The 18,874-nt window shown below is 43.6% G+C and overlaps 1 protein-coding gene and 1 long non-coding RNA gene across 5 annotated transcripts in view; both read left to right on the forward strand.

Annotated features, from left to right (window-relative positions):
• The window catches only part of LOC105465166 (Meis homeobox 1), a 138,904-nt gene extending 136,430 nt beyond the window's left edge, over positions 1-2,474 (forward strand). The window contains exon 12 of the mRNA XM_011713440.3: positions 1-2,474. This exon is cut by the window's left edge and continues 180 nt beyond it. Coding sequence (XP_011711742.2) covers positions 1-104 — 104 coding nt within the window. The 3' untranslated portion in view covers positions 105-2,474.
• A 139-nt stretch (positions 2,475-2,613) lies between these two features.
• LOC139357884 (uncharacterized) overlaps positions 2,614-18,874 on the forward strand; it is a 113,192-nt gene continuing 96,931 nt past the window's right edge. For 2 of the 4 annotated variants that reach the window (XR_011611832.1, XR_011611834.1), the window contains exon 1: positions 4,599-4,717. This is a non-coding gene — a long non-coding RNA (uncharacterized lncRNA). Of the gene's footprint in view, positions 4,139-4,598; positions 4,718-12,312; positions 12,372-18,874 lie in introns of those variants that run through there. The other 2 variants (XR_011611835.1, XR_011611831.1) reach the window with 2 other exon arrangements.

Genomic DNA, 18,874 nt, shown 5'->3' on the forward strand with positions numbered 1-18,874 from the left:
GACCGCCCCACCCTGGAATGCCCATGTCAGCATCAAGCCCCACGGTTCTTAATACAGGAGACCCAACAATGAGTGGACAAGTCATGGACATTCATGCTCAGTAGCTTAAGGGAATATGCATTGTCTGCAATTGTGACTGATTTCAAATCATGTTTTTTCTGCAATGACTGTGGAGTTCCATTCTTGGCATCTACTCTGGACCAAGGAGCATCCCTAATTCTTCATAGGGACCTTAAAAAGCAGGAAATACCAACTGAAGTCAATTTGGGGGACATGCTAAATAACTATATAAGACATTAAGAGAACAAAGAGTGAAATATTGTAAATGCTATTATACTGTTATCCATATTACGTTGTTTCTTATAGATTTTTTAAAAAAAATGTGAAATTTTTCCACACTATGTGTGTTGTTTCCATAGCTCTTCACTTCCTCCAGAAGCCTCCTTACATTAAAAAGCCTTACAGTTATCCTGCAAGGGACAGGAAGGTCTGATTTGCAGGATTTTTAGAGCATTAAAATAACTATCAGGCAGAAGAATCTTTCTTCTCGCCTAGGATTTCAGCCATGCGCGCGCTCTCTCTCTTTCTCTCTCTTTTCCTCTCTCTCCCTCTCTCTAGCCTGGGGCTTGAATTTGCATGTCTAATTCATTTACTCACCATATTTGAATTGGCCTGAACAGATGTAAATCGGAAAGGATGGGAAAAACTGCAGTCATCAACAATGATTAATCAGCTGTTGCAGGCAGTGTCTTAAGGAGACTGGTAGGAGGAGGCATGGAAACCAAAAGGCCGTGTGTTTAGAAGCCTAATTGTCACATCAAGCATCATTGTCCCCATGCAACAACCACCACCTTATACATCACTTCCTGTTTTAAGCAGCTCTAAAACATAGACTGAAGATTTATTTTTAATATGTTGACTTTATTTCTGAGCAAAGCATCAGTCATGTGTGTATTTTTTCATAGTCCCACCTTGGAGCATTTATGTAGACATTGTAAATAAATTTTGTGCAAAAAGGACTGGAAAAATGAACTGTATTATTGCAATTTTTTTGTAAAAGTAGCAGTTTGGTATGAGTTGGCATGCATACAAGATTTACTAAGTGGGATAAGCTAATTATACTTTTTGTTGTGGATAAACAAATGCTTGTTGATAGCCTTTTTCTATCAAGAAACCAAGGAGCTAATTATTAATAACAATCATTGCACACTGAGTCTTAGCGTTTCTGATGGAAACAGTTTGGATTGTATAATAACGCCAAGCCCAGTTGTAGTCGTTTGAGTGCAGTAATGAAATCTGAATCTAAAATAAAAACAAGATTATTTTTGTCATGCTGACTCCACTGCTTGAAACATTTGTTTACTGCCCCCCAGATTTTTAAAGATTAATGCAGTAAATATAAAAATTAATTTTGGCTCCCTAAGCCATATATGTATTTGACAATTTTAACCACAAAGTAAGTTATTTAATAATAACCACTGATTTCTTTAAGCTGACTTAATGAACTCCTAATATCAGCAAATTTGAGGCCTAAAGGCACTAAACTAACTCTAGACTCAGAATTACATCCAACAGAATTACTCATCTAATATCATTGAAATTATTCTTGCACATAAAGGCAACCTAAGTACAAAGTTAAGTCTTTTACTAAGGATGTTACCTAGGATGAGCAGTATATGTTTATTAGGAAATTAACTACACGAATTGAAGAGACCAGATTTCAAAATCTAATTTTTATAAATATGCTCTATGTTCTCATTGGATAAAACTGGTTATTAACCAATTTTCCAGAACAGCTGTACAAGACTTCTGCATGGCAGCCGGCTAAATGGTACAAAATAATATGTTTAAGCTGGAATAGCTTATAATTTTATTTAAATAAAATTGCTGCTATAAAAAGTGCTTCCCAAAGCTAAGGAAAATATACACATATTTTAATTAAGGCAAATTCGTTTTAAAAAATAAACCTTTTAGCAGTGATTGCTTTGTAAGCAAAGGATGGGTCGGAGGAGAGAGAGCCTTAAACTCAAGTCTGACATTCAGGCCCAAGTCACCCTATATACCGGTCCTTAGCAATTCTATTTTCTATTCGGAAAAGAGAAACCAGCTGTGGGTTGGCTTTACTAGGTGATGTGTGATTGACTGACTCACCTGCTGGAGCAGCAATGCGTTCTCACCTTTTGCTGGTTTCTAAACACGTGGATGCACAGAGAGCAAGGCTCAGCCTACTGCAGCCATCTCTGGCAGCGCCTCTACCCCTCCCCAGCCCATAGATGGGATTGTTTAAATCTCCCTTGTTGACCCAGTGGTAATTCTTCCTCTACCTAAATAGTCGATATGAGTGAAATCATTCTCTTTTGATAGGTGGTTACTAGCAGTTAACAACCATTTATTTACTTTAAAAATTAATAATAAACTTTATAAACTAACAGTCTGTTTGCTTCTCCTCCCCAGTACATGCCCGGGTGAGTTGGTTATTTTCAGCCTTTATTCCTGAGGAGGCTCAGGATGGGTGGGGGAGGGAAAGAAAGGGGAGGAGATGTGGTGGGGAGAGAGAGAGAGGCTGGGGGGGGGGGTGAGAGAGAGAGAGAGAGAGAGAGAGAGAGAAAGAAAGACAGAGAGAGAGAGAGGCCCTAGGGGAGGGTGGTTTACAAGTGAAGAGTAGTTAGGGAATATGGTGACTCTGAAGAATCGAGACCAGTAGTGTCCAGGAATTAGAAAAAAGAAACTGCTATTTCCATGCGTTCCCCGCTCTGTGAGCCATTTAGGTGAGAGCCTCGCTCTTCGCAGTTCCTTTCTTCCCCTGCCTCGATGCCCTCCCCTCTTAATGCTATTTTAGCTTTTCCTCTTGTAAATTTCAGAGCCAGCTCAGAGGTTATTGAGGACACTTATCCGAAAGAGGCAAATAATAGAGGTGCTGAGAGTGTTTTTGATGTTTCTTAAAAGGCAAAAACAAAACTCCCTCCTCTAAACAAGGGCACAAAATTGTACCTGGTTTTTATTTTTATTTGGTGGAGTGGGGAGGGGGCTGGCTCTGGCTGAATAAGACTACTTTTTAGTATGATTTAATTTTTTTCAAAAAATTAAAAAATATTTTACTCTATCATATTTAATCAGCTGTAATTATAACACATTCAAAATGAATAATATGCCTTGACAGTATTTTTATTGTTATTGTTCATTGCATGATGTTCGACTGCTTTAGAAGCACAGGAAAGAGAAGTAAACGCGCTACAAATGGGGAATTACCCTCGTTTAGCATTAAAATTCATTTAGATAAAATTGCCACAAACATTTAAATGGGAAGATTAGTTCCCCCTCACGCCTTATTGCACTCGCTCAATGGTTCCGTTAAGAACATTTTACACGTTGGAAATTCCGTCTTCTCAGACGGCTTGCTGTTTCCTAGTTACCCACATTCAAAGCAAAGGCAGCAGCAAAGGCAGCCGCAGCAGCAGCAGCAGCAGGAAAAAAAAAAAAAAGTTTTGGCAACTGGTCTGCAATTCATCCGCTGCTCGCCCCAGTCTCCCCTCCGCCCACTGCAGTCTGCCCCCACCCCTTCCCCTTCCCCACCCCTACCTCTTTCCCCTCATTATGTAATTCGCAGAGTCCCGTCCTCGAGGAAACACGTTGCCTAGTTGTGTAGTATTTATATACAATGTTAAAATACAACGAAAGACCCCAAAATCAGTCGAGTCGGTTCCTCTCTGGGTCTCCCTCTCCCTCTCCTGTTCTAAAATGAGGGTTTAGCTTGAATGTGCTGAGTTTCTCACATCCCGTACCCTGAGGCCACAAGGCACGTTTTTTTGGCTTTCGTTTCTGCCAGGACTTTTCCAGGAAATTCACCACTGCTTTTTGCTTGCATTAGAAACGTGTGAAAGAATTAGTTTGAAAAGTCCATGCACCGTCTAGCTTTTCTCCCCCCTTTTCCTCCTCCTCCCCTCCTCCTCCTCTTCCTCTTCCTCCTCCTCCTTCTTCTTCCTCTTCCTCTTCCTCTTCTTCTCTCCTCTCTCTTTCCCTCTCCCCGCCACTCTCGCACTCCCCCATCCTCCTCTCTCCCCCTCCCTTCGCAGAGCCACAGGAAAAGAGGAAAGTCGGCTTCGACTGCCATCTTTTGGGGATTTGGAAAAACGACTCGGTAGGAAACGGAGGGAGGCGGAGGTGCTGGAGTGGGGGAAACCCCCTTATTATCCAGTGTCGGAACTGGCTCCCTTAATCTGATGCTTAAATATTTGATGTGGAAAAATTACCCATAAAATTAGTTACTAACAATTTCAAATTGAAATCACTTATCGAATTATAAACGCATTAAAGCTGTATGGATGGTATTAGGAGTTCCTCGGGAGGCAGCGGGTGTCTCCTTGCAGTGAGCGGGGTGGGGCAAGTTTCGCCCCGGGGAAAAGCGCCCCCAGCCGAGCCCGGGGGCAAGGCCGGAAGGGCGGCGCGGCAACCTGGGCGCAGGGTCCGGGTCAGGGGGACCGAGCGGGCGGCCAGGTCCGGGCGGAGGCTGCGGCTGGTTCGGCTCGCGGGGGCGGGGAGAAGGGGAGGGGAAGGAGCCTGGGTGGGAGGCTCCGACCCCGGAGCACAGGCGCCTACCAGCAAACTTCGTAGTGAAGTCGAAGGATTCTGAAAAGGAAAAACACAAGCCCTGCCCTCCTCCTCCCCTCTCGCGTCTCCCAAGCGTCAAGCAGACTTCGCGCTCAACTTTGCGATCGGGGTTAGTTGCTGTGTGCAGTGTCCCCCAAGTGTGCGGGAGGAGCGGGAGGGGAGAGGCTCCTGTCCTGGGGTTGGGCCCGGCTCCGTGCCGCGAGTGGAAATCCAGCGGGCAGCTGCGCGGAGGTCCAGTCAGGACGTGCTACCCCTGAGTCCCACGATGCGCTGTGTCCCGGCCTAGGCCCAGTGCGTGGGCGGGCAGGTCTTTGCCCGGAGACCACAGCTCTGGCCGAGGGCGCTGCACAGGCGCCTGCCTTACCCTCCTGCCCTCGCTTCACCTCCATCTGAGAGTATAGTCTAAGGGACTGTTGACTTTGTCTCTGGAGATGGGGCGACCAGGGGTCTGCGAGGGAGGCTGTGGAGAGGCACCTCCTGGGTGGGCGTCCTCTTTCCTTGGAACCTCTCCGAGTGCTTTGTAGTAGCCCGGAGACTTCCTAATAGACTTTGCCACATCAGGGCCCCAGACTCCAGAGTCCCATAGTGGCCCTGGGAGCGCGACCCAGAGAGCCTGGGGACTCGAGGGCACAGGGAACGAGCGCACGGCCCCCTAGGAGGGCGTTGGGCGGGGAGTGCCGGAGTCTGGAGCAGCAGCCCAGAAGCCGTAGAACGCACCCCGACGTCCTAGGCAGAAGCTCCTCAGGATCACTTTATAAGCTCTTCAAACTTTGCCCAGCCTTTCGGATACCCTCAGGCCCTTGGCCCATGGGAAGGCAGTAAAAACGTCACTTCATGCTGCAAAGCTCCCGGGTAGGAGCTTGGACGCCGATGGAGAGAGGCGTGGAACTGGGTAGTGGGGTGCCCTGCCTGGCGGGGCACTTTTCCTTGTCTCATTCTCGTCTCCCATGCCATGCCTTGCCCACTGGCTGCTAGCGGCGCGTTTCACTTAGGTTGGCCACGGAGAGGAGACTACGGGAGGCTGGGAATTCCAAGGTTTGGGGAAAATGTAGTGAACGAGAAAGGGGGGGTCAGGCAACTGAGGAAGACAGCTGATGGCGGGGAGAGGGAGGGCTCCCTTTTCGGCCCGCTCTACCAGCCAAGGCGTCTGAAACATTCTCTCCCTAGGCGGAGCTGAAAGGAAAAACAAACAACGTATTGAGCAATCAGTTCGCCAACGTTTGAGCTTTAAAGAGCCTTTGCTCTGAAAATAGTACCCTGGGGGTCTCCGTCGGGAGATGGGGGAAGCATTTTTAGGGCCTTGATTCTGGCTTGCCGCGCCCTACGGGTCACCCGTCCGCGCGCTGCCTCCTGACATCCCGGAGCGCTCAGCCCACTGAGGGGAAACCCGGGCGGTGAAGCCCTGGAGATAAGGGATTTAGTTTTAAGCCAGTCTCCCATCGATCGGGTCGGTAATTTCTACCCCTGCCCACTCTCAAACACACTCACCTCTACCCTAAAGCATTAAGTTCATTACGCGAGCAATGATCTTAATCTCCAGGCGGAAAACGAGTCCCGGGACCTCGCCGATTGGGGAAGCAGTGAATAAAGTCACCTGCTTCGCGCACCCGCTTGGCCCGCTCCTCCCGGTGGGGGCCGTGTGTGACAGGGAGCGCCGAGAGGGGGTCCCTAACTCCACTCCGAGGCGGACCGGGCAGGGGTCAGAAACCCTGTGTCTGTTTTCTGCGGGGTGACGACCTCCTGGAAGGGTGGGATTGCTTTTGCTTGCTTTGCTTCTCCCCTCCCTCTGCCTTTCTTCCTAGGCCTCCCTCACACCTCAGTACTCTTTCTTCCTCCTCCCCTCCCCCAAAGTGGCAAGTTTCCCTTCTCCACCTAGCGTCCAGAGGTTCTGCGCCTTTCCTAGTCCTCCGCAGCCTCAAGGCCGTCGCAGAAGTCTGGTAGCCCGACGCCTTTTTGCGCCCATCTACCTCACCCACCTTTCTGGGCATGGGTGGGTGGGGAATGATCAGTGAGGCCCTTTTGAAGCCGCTTACTGAAGGCACCCAGAGGCTTTAAAGAACCAGATTTCTCTATTTAAGGGCGATCTCTGCGCCCATTGATAACTCCATCCCAAAGAAACCCAGCACAGCAGCAAACACCCCCAGCAGTCGCCTGCTCCTCAGCCCCCGCCTTGGCACAGAGCAGCGTCTGGCACTGCGGGGAGATGGAGGCGAGCCACGCGCACCCGTTCCCTTACTGGCCGACCCGCGAGGCGCCAGCTTGTTCTGGAGACTCAGTTTCCACTGGACAAAAGCAGGGGAAACACAACGCAAGGGCTGTGCAAATCCACGTTCCCGACACCCCTCCACCCCATCCCAATCTGATTTTTGAGACGTGCATTTTCAGGTAGTCCTAAACTGTGAACAGCGAGCTTTGTGTGTTATCTAGTGGGGGTGGGGATGAAAGGGGAGGAGACTCCCACTGCCCGTTCCAGTCTTTAATGTCTGAAATAACGAAATGCCTTGTGTAGCAGCTGCTGCTTGAGCCAAAACTAACTCTTTGGAAGACGGAAAAGAGTGAAAGGCAAAGAAAGACTGTTCATTTTTTTTCTTTTGGTGCCGTTTGGGATGTCATCTGTTTCCTTGGCGACTGTGTTCAGCCCCCGGAGCCCCTGGGCTCCTGGATTGTTAGGGGGGAAAAGCATGCTATTTCTGCACCGTCATTTATCACTGTCACCGCATAATGATTCCCCTTGCAGCCCCTTATTGATGTTTGTAATTGCATTATCTCATAAAGGAGGATGATCAATGAAACCGAGCCGTGCATTCTGGGGTCAGAGGAAGCCAAAGTACTGTTTGTCCCCTTTAATACAACAAGTACTCATTATCTTTAGGTCTGCATTCAAAAAATGATCTGATCTAGGGCTGACCCTGTCGGACATCCCAACACTTTCTAAAACGCGGTTTGTGTAACCTTTTGCTTAAATGCTAAATCAAGTACCTGTCTTGCATTTCAACGAAACAAGATGCTAAAACTGAAAAAAAGCATTTCTTTTCTTTTTTTTCTGGGAGGGGTGCGATCATCCGAAGGCGCACGAGATTTTACACTGTAACTGCTTGGTGATATAATATAGAAATGGCAGTCTCAATCCACGTGAGTCCTAATAAATGGCGGAAAAAATGGGGGTGAGGGGAAAAAGGTAGGTAGCTGTGAGCTTTTAACAAGGTCAGTACTAAAAGACCAGAATAAAACCACAACCAGTTTAATTAATAATAGCTATAAACTGAAATAATTCCCCATGATTCTGCCCTTGCTTCTCCCTTTTACAGAGTCATATCTCTTCGGTTTAGATAAATGACTTTTGTGGCTGTTCGATTCTCACAACAACAATAACTAAATCAGTTGCACACTGTTATCTAAAACCATCTACAAACTCCAGCAAATAAAAAGAAGTTCATTTGTCTATTAAGGCAAGTATTTAGTTGAGCAGAAATGTCCCAGTAACACTGAATGGAGTTCATGTAATCCCATGAAAATCAAGTCATCTTGTTTCACTGAAGTAAATGAAAAAATACAAAGGAGAAAAGGTCCAAGTGTAATTTTAAACTAAATGCATTATTGGACTGTCACAGTGAAAACGTGATTGTTCGGCCGGGAAGGGGGCGGGGGGGCGGCAAGTGGACATTAACTTAGCTCACACATTCAACTTAAAGGTTTTAGAAAGGAATGTATTCCAGATTTGGTGATCATTTGTGGAAAGAGGAGAAATTGAAACAATTCTAACTCATCATTTTAGTATACTAGGGGGAATCATTCCTTCAAAAGCAGAATTAAGCAAAGAGCTTATTTTAAACAAGTCTGTATTAGCAGAAAAAAAAGTTTCCAATCTTCTGAAAATATATGTCCTCTCTATGTTAATAAGATGTTGACAGAGAGAGAGAGAGAGAGGGAAACTAAGTCCAGGTGTTTTATTTTTAAAGTTCTAGATATTTATAAATTAGTGATAAAAATAAATGTTTTACATAAAAAGATCTAAATGAAAAACTTTCATTATAGTTGAGAAAATGAGTACTTAGAGTGTGCTCTGATAATTTTACACTTTGACATAAAACCTTAAATTGAATAATAAAACAAACGGCTAAAATACTACCCCTTGGAAAAATAACTTTAAAAATAAAGCTAGAAAAGTTTTAACTGCGTTGAACCATCACTTTTTTCTCTGGAAGGCAGATTATCCTAAAGAGTATTATTTTCCAGAAATTCTGTCAAGGCACTTTGAAATAATATATGTTTGTATTATTTAATATTCTGACACTTTCGTTCTTTGAAAATGCTCAGACTGGAATGGATACGCAGTCATGCATATATTTGATATAAATGGTGTCTTGTCATTAACATAAAATATTAAAGAGAAAATAAAACTTTGGGCTTTGTCAGTTAAGATAGAATTTTTTAGCATAGTACTTTGATTTTCAAAACATACAATTGAAACCCCTTGATTTTAACCAATCAACACAAGTCTTACTCTTATTTGGTTGGGGATCTGGCATCATATACTCTTTCTATTTTTAATATTTAGTGTTTTAGCCCACGGTTAAAATAATGAAAAATTAGTCTCGTTTCAAAATTATTTATTTATGGAACGAACATGATTAAAACATAAACACACACACAAACTGCAGCTGCAACAGAAAAAAAAAACTTGATTTATGGTTATTAAATCTTTGATCGCCATGTTAATGTTTCTTTTTCTACCTTTCATTTGCATTTTAATCTATCGAATCTTTACAATTTTGCTGCCTCCTATTTCAATGATTGATTACAGATCTGAAATAAGAAAAACCAAGCCTAGCTTTTCTTTTCCTTTCTTCGCTTTCTTTTTTCTTTCTCTTTTTCTTTTTGTCCCCCTCCCTTTCCCCCCGGGTAGATTTCTGAAACTTTCTCTCAATGCTAATGTAGACAAGACAAATTAATTCTGCTCTTTTAAATGTCAAAGATATAAATAAAAAATGTTTTCTGTCCCAAACGTGAATATTTTCCCAGCTGCTTGTTTTCGAGTAGTAAAAGATCATCCCAGCAAAATGCAATTAACAGCGAAACACACACACATGTACACACACACTCGGCGGTGCGGAATTTTTTTTAAAGGACGTGTTGTTCTGAGTTAAAGAAAGGTGAGAAGTTCACCGTCCCTTCACCATCAGTAGCCTCGCTGAGGCTCTCCTTTCTCTCTCTCTCTCTCTCTCTCTCTCTCTCTCTCTCTCTCTCTCTCTCACACACACACACACACACACACTCACACACACACACACACACACACACTCAGAGGTTTGGTCTCTAGTTCTATCTGTGATCTAAGTCACACAAACAAAAACAAGCCTGATGGGGGCTTGCTGTTGTTGAGTTGATTTCTTGATATAAGCGGTGTAAAGACAAAAGCGGGAGCAACGCAGGTCTGTTTGTTTTCTTTCCCCGCCGCCCCACTGCCCCTTTTCTCGTCTCCCCGCGCACCTCCCCGGACGCCCTGCCAGGGTGGCTCCCCGGATGAAGCGGTCATTTGCTGTCCGCTTTGCGGGGACGGGTCACTTTCCGCGCTGGCGTGAAAGCAAGTGTGGCGCAGCTTTGGGAAGGCGCCGGCCGGACGTCGGCTGGGCTCCTTCTCCCGGCGGGGCTGAGGACCCCCGGGGCTCTGCGAGGCTCTGGCCTCGAACAGATTGCGTCTCCTGCCTGGCTGCCTGTCGGAACTGGGGTGGGAACAGCATAACTAACAGTTGCGCGCAGGAGGCGAGCCCTAAGTGTGAGCGCAGAGGCTCTCTCCCTAGCCCGCGGGTCTGGGAACCTTTCAGGACGCCCCCCCTCCCCAACCCCTACCCATGCGTCTGTTCCCTAAGTCGAGCCCCCCTCGTGAGGTTTTAATGACCGCGGACGCAGGGGAGCCCGCACTTGAGCGAGGACAGACTTCTCAGGCGGGTCCACGCTGCTCGCGCTCCCGTCCGCGGGTAGGGCGCTGTGCCTGGGTCAAGGGGCGAGCTGCGAGAAGTAGGAGGGGTCACGACCCCCAGAAATCCCTCCATGGGCACACACACAATCAAGAATGGGGGTGAGGGTCTTGAGAGGTAGAACCCTACACTAGGCAGGGCTTCTCCAACTCGGCCTTTGGACCCCGCGCGCGCTCAAGGGCGTGCCCACCGCGAAAGCACAGATCATCTTCCCCGGACTGGGTGTCCTGGAGGCTACGTTGCTCCCTTTTTCCTAGCGGCCTCATAGCTGGCTGCCGCGTGGGGGGCGATCTTCATTAACTTGGACGCCCAACGTGGTTGAAACAGAGAGGAGGAAAAAACACATTTGATCTGGGCCGACCCTTTGTCTTGAAGCAGATTAGGCAGCCTAGAAATAAGAGGAAAAACAGAAAGTCTAGGCAGGAAAACTTATTGTGTTCACAAAATATAAAAATGATCCGAGCGGTCTGGTACCTCAAGGGGTGAAGATAGATCCTTGTAGACGAGTGCGAAGACATGACTGGGAAGATTTAAAGTGAAAGAAACGGCAGATTATTAAGAAAGTAATAGTAAGGTGTCCCATACACTACAGTTTTATTGTTGGGTAGTAACTACCCGATTTATTTATTGCCGGGGCTATATAATAGAGATAATGACCACAAACTCAAGATAAATTCTTAGGCGCCCAGCCGGTCAATTCTTTTTTATTTAAGAGAGTGAGCCTGAAAGGTGAGCCTCATCCCCTCCCCTTCTCGAAGATCCGTCTTGCTTTCTACCATATTATAAGCATGACATGCAAATAAATAAGTGCTGCTGGGTCTGTGTGGGTAGGCCAGCAGGATTTATTTCAGGTGAGGGAGGAACACACACGGAATATGAATTTCCGCAGGAGCGGCGCCGTGATTCCTTCCCTCTCCCTCTCGGCCACCCTCTACTCAGGGTCTCCCTCCTTTTCTGTGGGAGCAGAGAGCATCCCCTGTTAAAAACATTAACGTGTCATGTCTCAACTCCCTATTCCTTGACATATAGGTCTGGGGAGGGATGGGGGCACTGCAAAATGCAAAACGCATCCCCAAAGTAGGTTGACTTGCTGGGACTGCTGAAAGCGATTCTGGCGGACAAAGAGAAGGGTGAGTTGTAATTATGACTTCCAGTAGGGGAGCAGTATAGGAAGTATGTTAATATCATTTTGAAATATGCACAATAGTCCAAAAGTTTGCTGTTCCCGATCTGGCATGGGTCCTCCCCAGCCGGATGGACCCCAAGGGAAGGCCTCCTGGCACCTTGGGACCTGCCCGCCTCTCTTGGCCCTCGGTTTCTCTCCCTAGGAACCAGGTAAATACTCCCCTGGCCAGGTGATGGAGTTAAAGATGACCTTGCTCGTTGACCGCCAAGGTCGGAAGGGAGCTGGCGGCCTCAGGTGTAGGCTCCACCTGACGCCCTGGCCGCAATCATAGTCACCGGCTGGCCTTTAAAAGGGGGCGGCCTCCCAGAGCTGCTCTCCCCACCTGCGCTCTGCGACCACTCGGGCAGATCCGGAACCTGCCAAGACGAAGTCAGTCAGCATCCTCTTCCGATCTTTTTTTCTTCCTCATTTTTTGGATAATATTCAGACATACAGTCTTTCAGTCTGACAATAATCACTTACATGCAGAACTTCCTTTGATCTATGTTTGGCCAGAGTGGGGTGGGGGAGGGGGGGAAACACCTGACAGTGAACTGCGGTGAAAAAGAGACGCGCAGGGGAGATGGGAGAGCCAGACGCCTGGGGCGAGGGAGAAAGAGGTGCGTGTGGGGAGATGGAGACCTAGAGAGAGCAAGAAGTAGCAGATGGGGGAGGAAGGTAAGGCGAGAAAGTGAAGAGCAGCTGTGAGCGGGAAGAGAAGAGGCTGCTCCTGTAATTTGGTGGTTTGTGTGAAGAATGGTATTATGAGGCTGAAAGAGAGGACAGTCCTCGTCAATCTTTTACAATATTGGTGTCATTCAAGCACAACTTTATCTTTGAACCAGATTATCTGTTCCAATGATTTCCATAAGAACATAAATTATAATCTTCAGAACCTTCAATATTTCTTTCGGTACTTTATTACGTGTTGTTGCAGAGGCCATTTATGAAGTGAGTGATTCAACTTTTAATCTTTTGAACATTAAAGTGTATTCCACCGAGTTTCCTTTTCAAAATAATCTAAAATAACAAAAGGAAACTAAACTCATTACATGAAAAAGTGACAAGCGTTTTTGCTCGCAGCCTGGCAAGTTGCCTTATTCACTTCAAAGGATGATGAACTAATTGTTTCCAGAGTTTATAAGTAATTAAGCTATTATTTGGGGAATTTATGTAACAGTTTTATTCACATTAGAACTTTCTATTTAAAATAGCCAGAGACAAATCTTCAAAAATGCCAAGATTTTAATAATTGAAAAGCCTTCTCATTATTGTTAATAAGGAAAACTATTTTTATTTTAAAAAGCACTGGAAAATGTAAACAAATATAGTTTTCTCCAGAGTATATGATAAGTGGAGATCATTATGGATAATTAATGCTGAAGGGAAAATGAACATGTAATGGCTTCCAAAAATTAAAACATTTGTAACTATCAAGTTAAGTTCTAAAAAGTTAATTTTTAAATCAGCTGAATTTATCTAAATATGCCTGGCAAGAAAAAAGATATGTATATATATTTTTACTGTCCTTTTAGAAATCTATAAAGAAAGTTTTAAACCTTAAATAATTTTAGCATTTTTAAACCAACTTTTGGTGCCTAGGTAATAAGAGTTAATGCCCAGAGATGCAAAGTGCTGTAGTTTCTCCAATTTTGCAACAAAGAAATATATTAATTCACCCATAGATTAAAATAAAGAAAACGTTATAAAAATATTTTGAAATATATAATTCAAATACCACTTTCATAATATTTCAATGCATGTTTGTTGGTTTTAAATAATTAGGTTTGCCCTAAATGAAACAAAATTCATTAAAGGAAAAAGTAGGACTTTAAAAAGAAATGATGCATTATTTTGTAAAATTCAGCAAAGTATAAGACACTTTAGTTTAATAGGCATTTGTATACCTAACAATATACTATTTTAACATAATTTTCCCATCAAGGTGGTATCAGCTCTGTTTGTTAGAAGATGCCTGTTTCATTGTCACATGAAGCATTTCAAAAATAATAAAATTTTCATATTAGGAGGAAATATCGTTGAAGAATAACAAATACAAATGTGAAAATCCAAGTAAATGCCTATAAAATCTTATTTGAAGTAAAATAAATTTTCTGGAAGTTATTTGGAAAAAACTAAAGCATGCGGTAGTTCAATATTAATTCCCCTCACCATAAAAAAATTGGGAGTTGTCTATAGCAATTATTACAAGAGGCAGAATATATGTATTAAATAGGAAAAAAAAAACCATTTAGGACATATCCACTCGTTTCAAGTAAAATCCCTCTAAAGCAAAAGTCTGGAATTTGATGGAAATTGTATATAAAATGCTTTGTATAATTCACGGTCAGTGTTGTTTTGTGGACTCTGTATAAACTGTGGCAATTTAGATCTGTCATCGTGTCACAATGTCTGATTCAATATTTACCGTAATATGTTCTCTTTATTAGTACAGACTAGCATTGCATTATTAAAAACAAAAACTAAAGCACCCTGGTTAGTAGTAATGCAATCCCAATTGTCTAACACCCTGCGATAATTGACCTTCTGGACTCCAGGCACTGGGATTCACTTTCAGACACTTAGCTGTTTAAACTGACTTCATTACAGGAAGACAATGGTGACTCTGTTGCAACTGACACCTGCACTATTTCACACAACACATGGGCCATACCTCGCCAAGTCAGCCACCACCATGATTCACACCAGAGCAGGAAGTCAGCTCAAGACAAATTTTATAATATGAATATGCTGTTATGATTAAGGAGAAATGAATTCTTTTTGCATAGCTCTCTACAATCTTAAGGAGACAATTAGAAGCCTGTTTTCTGGTTTCCTTGTGTTACAATATTGCCATATGCAAAGATGTTTGCATTACTTTATGCTGAAGTTTAAAAGTTAAAGATTTTATGGCACACAGCATTCAAGGTGTCCATAATAACACAGCACATAGATAGAAAAATACTGTTGTGGGAGGCTGAGGCAGGAGAATGGCATGAACGTGGGGGATGGACCTTGCAGTGAGCCGAGATTGCGCCACTGCACTCCAGCCTGGGCGACAGAGCAAGACTCCGTCTAAAAAAAACATATATATATAGTGTTGTATTACACCTATGTCCTTGTTGAAAAGAGTCCATTAGTGGAAAGGTTTGGGGGGCGGAGGTGGCTAGCTCAGTGACCAGACTTGGAGACACTCTGATTAGTCATCCTAAATGAATTGCTAGAACACATGCAATTCATTCTCCATGGATCTTTCTCCTGATCTCTAAACAATAATAATATATTTATTTTTTATAAATCATTTTGTATTGCAGAATATGGTAAAGCATTGTTTTAAATTATATTGAATAAAATAAAATCTCAGAGGGTTCTAGATTTTTTGGAACTCATAGAGAGTCCTAGTTGTGAGTTCTAGATTTTTTTCTGACTCATAAGGGAATATTGCTCTATCCTCAAAGTTCTAAGTGTCTCTTAGAATTCTGAGACACTTTCCTTTGCTCTTCTCTGGCCACCAGAAGGAAAATGACAGTGCCTTATTGTTCCAAAGTATTTGCTGAAGGCAATTAATACCTTTACTGATTAAGTTGCTTCACTGAAATAAAGGTGACTTTTCTACCAATGACTAGATTGTGATCTAACAGACTGAAAAATAACATGCCATATTCCAAAGAGAGAAGCCCAACTTCTAGGGCACACCTCCATCCCTCCCCAGCTTGTAAAAATCCACAGATTTACTAGTTTATTTAAATTTTGTGTTATGCTAGCCTGGATCTTGTCTTAAATCCTTGAACATTTCTAGCATACTCCATCAAATGCTTTGTAAGACTGAAAAAATTCTCTGTATGTTTGTGGGCTTTAGAATCTTGAGCAGTCAACAGGACACTGTAGATACTGAAATTAACAGGACATTGTGTCCTCAAGAGCTCATCTTAGTGTAGAACTGATAAAAACTCCACAGTCCAAATCCATAGCAGTATACACAGGTGGTGTGGGAATACAAAAGTTAAACCAAGAAAATGGAAGAAGGGAGCCCCCAAAAGTCTTTGTCATTGGCTAAGGTTAGGGGGAATAGAGATCAGGGTATGTTTTTACATCAGAGTTTAACCAAGTAAACAGAAACCACTCTGAGTGTATACAAGGGAAAGAATCGAATGCAGGAAATTGGTTACACAGAGTATAGGAGAGGCTGCAAAGCCCACCAGCAAGGCCACCCTGAGGCAGGAAATAGCAGAAAACTGTAACCACTCCTAGACTGGAGGGACAGAGGGCGCAGGTGAGTCACCAGACTCCAGGGAGTGGGCCTACTTGGTAGAAGATGTATCCAGGGCAGGCATGTCCAGTGGGAGCTGGAGCTATGGAAGGGATAAGGGAGGGAGACACATTCTGGAGTCCTGCAATCTAGAGCAGAGCAAGGAAGGGCGAAGAATAGCTTTGAAAGGAGACAGTTCCAGGAGTGGCATTTCTTATTATATTTTTTAAAATGAAAACTTTCATATTTATTTCTGAAGATACTCATTTGAGAATGCTGGAGAAGGAAGAGAAGAATGTTCCAGGCAAGGGCACTGAATTGGAAGAGAAAGTGATTTATTTAGAAAGTCACAAGTTTGCCAGTGCAGTCCTAGTAAAGAGGCAGATGTGGGACATTGTAGGACACGAGTTGAAGATTCTAACAGCCAAAGAGATGAAATGACCAGTGGCTTCTGTAACAGCTTTACTTGCTCTCAATCATTAAGCCCCAGAGGCCGGGATTATAGAGACTATAGGGGTTAGCATTGCAAAACGCTGCAAAAATAGAGACAAGGGTCTCCGTATAGGTGCAATGCTGCCCACCAACAAATGGCATTTCTATGAAGAAATACAGTCAACATCCTGGGCTGCCTTCAGTTAACTTATATTGTTATCTGATTCAACCACAAAGCCAGTGGAACATCGATTCAGTCATTTTAATGAAAAAATTAGACATTGCTCACTAACCCAAAGGAAACATCCTTGTAGCCATTTTGGTGTTCAGAGGGCTAGATAAAAGGTTTTGTCTACTCCTAGATAATAGGAATATCTCAGTCCATGACCTCACAGGTGTCAGTCTCATGAATGATAGTTTGAAGGAGATGGAAGTAGAGCCAGGGAGCTAAGAAACCAGTGAAAACACTGTTGTGATGATGGTGGGGATGGGAGGTGAACGTGATGATTACCAGAAGATATTAGTGATAGGAGCACAGAGGAGGGGGATGAGATATTGAGAACCATGGCATGGTTTCTGGTTTGGAAAATTCAGCAGATTGTGGTTCCATTTGCTAGAAAGATAACCTTAGAAGAAAGAACAGATTGGAAAGGAGGATGTTAAACTTGTTTTAGATACTTTGAGATTAAAGTACTTTTGATTTACCAAGATAGAGATGCTCATTAGGACAATGAAAATATGGGTCTGCATTTTAGTGGAGTCTGGGCTGGAGATAAAAATTCGGGAGGAGTCATTGGAGTAGATGAGATCATTCACAATCTCTTTCAAGAAGTTTATGGTGAAAGAAAAGAAAGGAACAGCCCATCAGTAATAAAGGGGAAAAAGGATATATAATTTTGAAGATGGGAAATACTTGAACATATTTGTATAGTGAAGGGAAGGAAGAGGATATGCTGAACTTGCAAGAAAGAGTGTTAAACAATGGAGAAATCCATCATCCAGGTGAAGAATGGAGGAACGGAGCTATTCCTCAGCAGGGGAAGAACCTGGCCTCCAAGGTTGAAGGCAGATAATGGGTAGAGTTGTATGTCCAGGTGGGGGGTAGTGGAGGAAGAATTTGGGAGCAGTTCATACTTAAAACTTTCACCTTTTTTTTTTTTTTTGAGATATGGGTAGAGATGTCATTTGATGATGAGTGAGGAAGTAGGAGGGTGACCACCTTGTAGTACTTAAAGGCCTGTCTCCCAGGAACCCCCTCAGTCCTGGACAAACTGAGAAGTTTGGTCACCCCAAAAGTAAAGGAAAGGGAAAGGCTTGAGATGGATGTGAAATATTAACAGTCATCATGGGAAATGGGAGAGGGAGCTGACCAGAAATGCGAAGCTTGCTAGCTGGCATCGAGAACTTACGTGGAATTGGAGATTAAGGGGAAAGGTTTTGTGCATGGCTGTGTGGTTTTCTTCAGCAATGCCTAAGCATACTGAGTTATCATTCCAGGAGAGAGTATGTTCATGCATCCAGGTGTGTGTCTGAAGTACTTTTTAGAACCCAGAAATGTGTAATATCAGAGTTCTCATTCTGGGAACAGGAAGACAGAGTGAAATCAGCAGCAAGGTTGCCAGAACCCTGTTAGGTAGAAGATCATTCTGTCAATGATGTACATCACTCTTGCTTCATGTTTGCAGTCAGCAAATGGCAGTTTTCACAATCCACAATATCTTGAGGTGCCCCTGCCGTGCAGGCATGTATTCATAATACCTCTTCTCTCTGGAAGGGTAATTTAGACACTGCAGTCATTAAGCAATGTCTTGAGGTAAAAAGCACCCACATGCCTGTGGGTGAACATTATCTGTTATCCCAGCTCATCCACAAGGTGTGTCATGAGAATATTTTGCCTGTGTCATTGACTAAGTTATATACTTTTATATTGATAGGAATTTCACCTGTTTTTGGTTATATAAATAAAGAAAAATGTAGATATGTGACTGTCTGGCTGGTCATAGGGCAAATGGGGCAATGAGGTCCCATAAGTAGATTCAAGTAAACATATGGAGTTTTGACTTTTCTTTTTGGAGCAAATGCAATTGGATAGTTCCCAAATAGATGAAGGAGTGTTTTCTCTGGTTTTTGCCCTATACCTAGGACAAACCAGTACCTCTAAGTTTCCAATACAGGACAGACAATAAGCTACAAACGGGACTCAAACTACATGATGAAAATCTGAAACTAAGCTTGGGTTGAGGAAGGTACTCAAATGTTGTCTGAAATTTGATGCAGTTTGGCTCAAAACTTTCCAGGAATTGGCTGAGGCTTTAGACAATAGATTGAATGGTGTTCCTCAAAATTCATGTGTTGAAGTCCTATCCCAGTACATCAGAATATGACTGTGTTTGGAGATAGGGTCTTTAAAGAAGTAACTGAGGTTAAATGAGGTAATATGTA

Source organism: Macaca nemestrina, chromosome 13, assembly GCF_043159975.1.
Source record: "Macaca nemestrina isolate mMacNem1 chromosome 13, mMacNem.hap1, whole genome shotgun sequence".
In the NCBI taxonomy this organism is placed as follows: domain Eukaryota; kingdom Metazoa; phylum Chordata; class Mammalia; order Primates; family Cercopithecidae; genus Macaca; species Macaca nemestrina.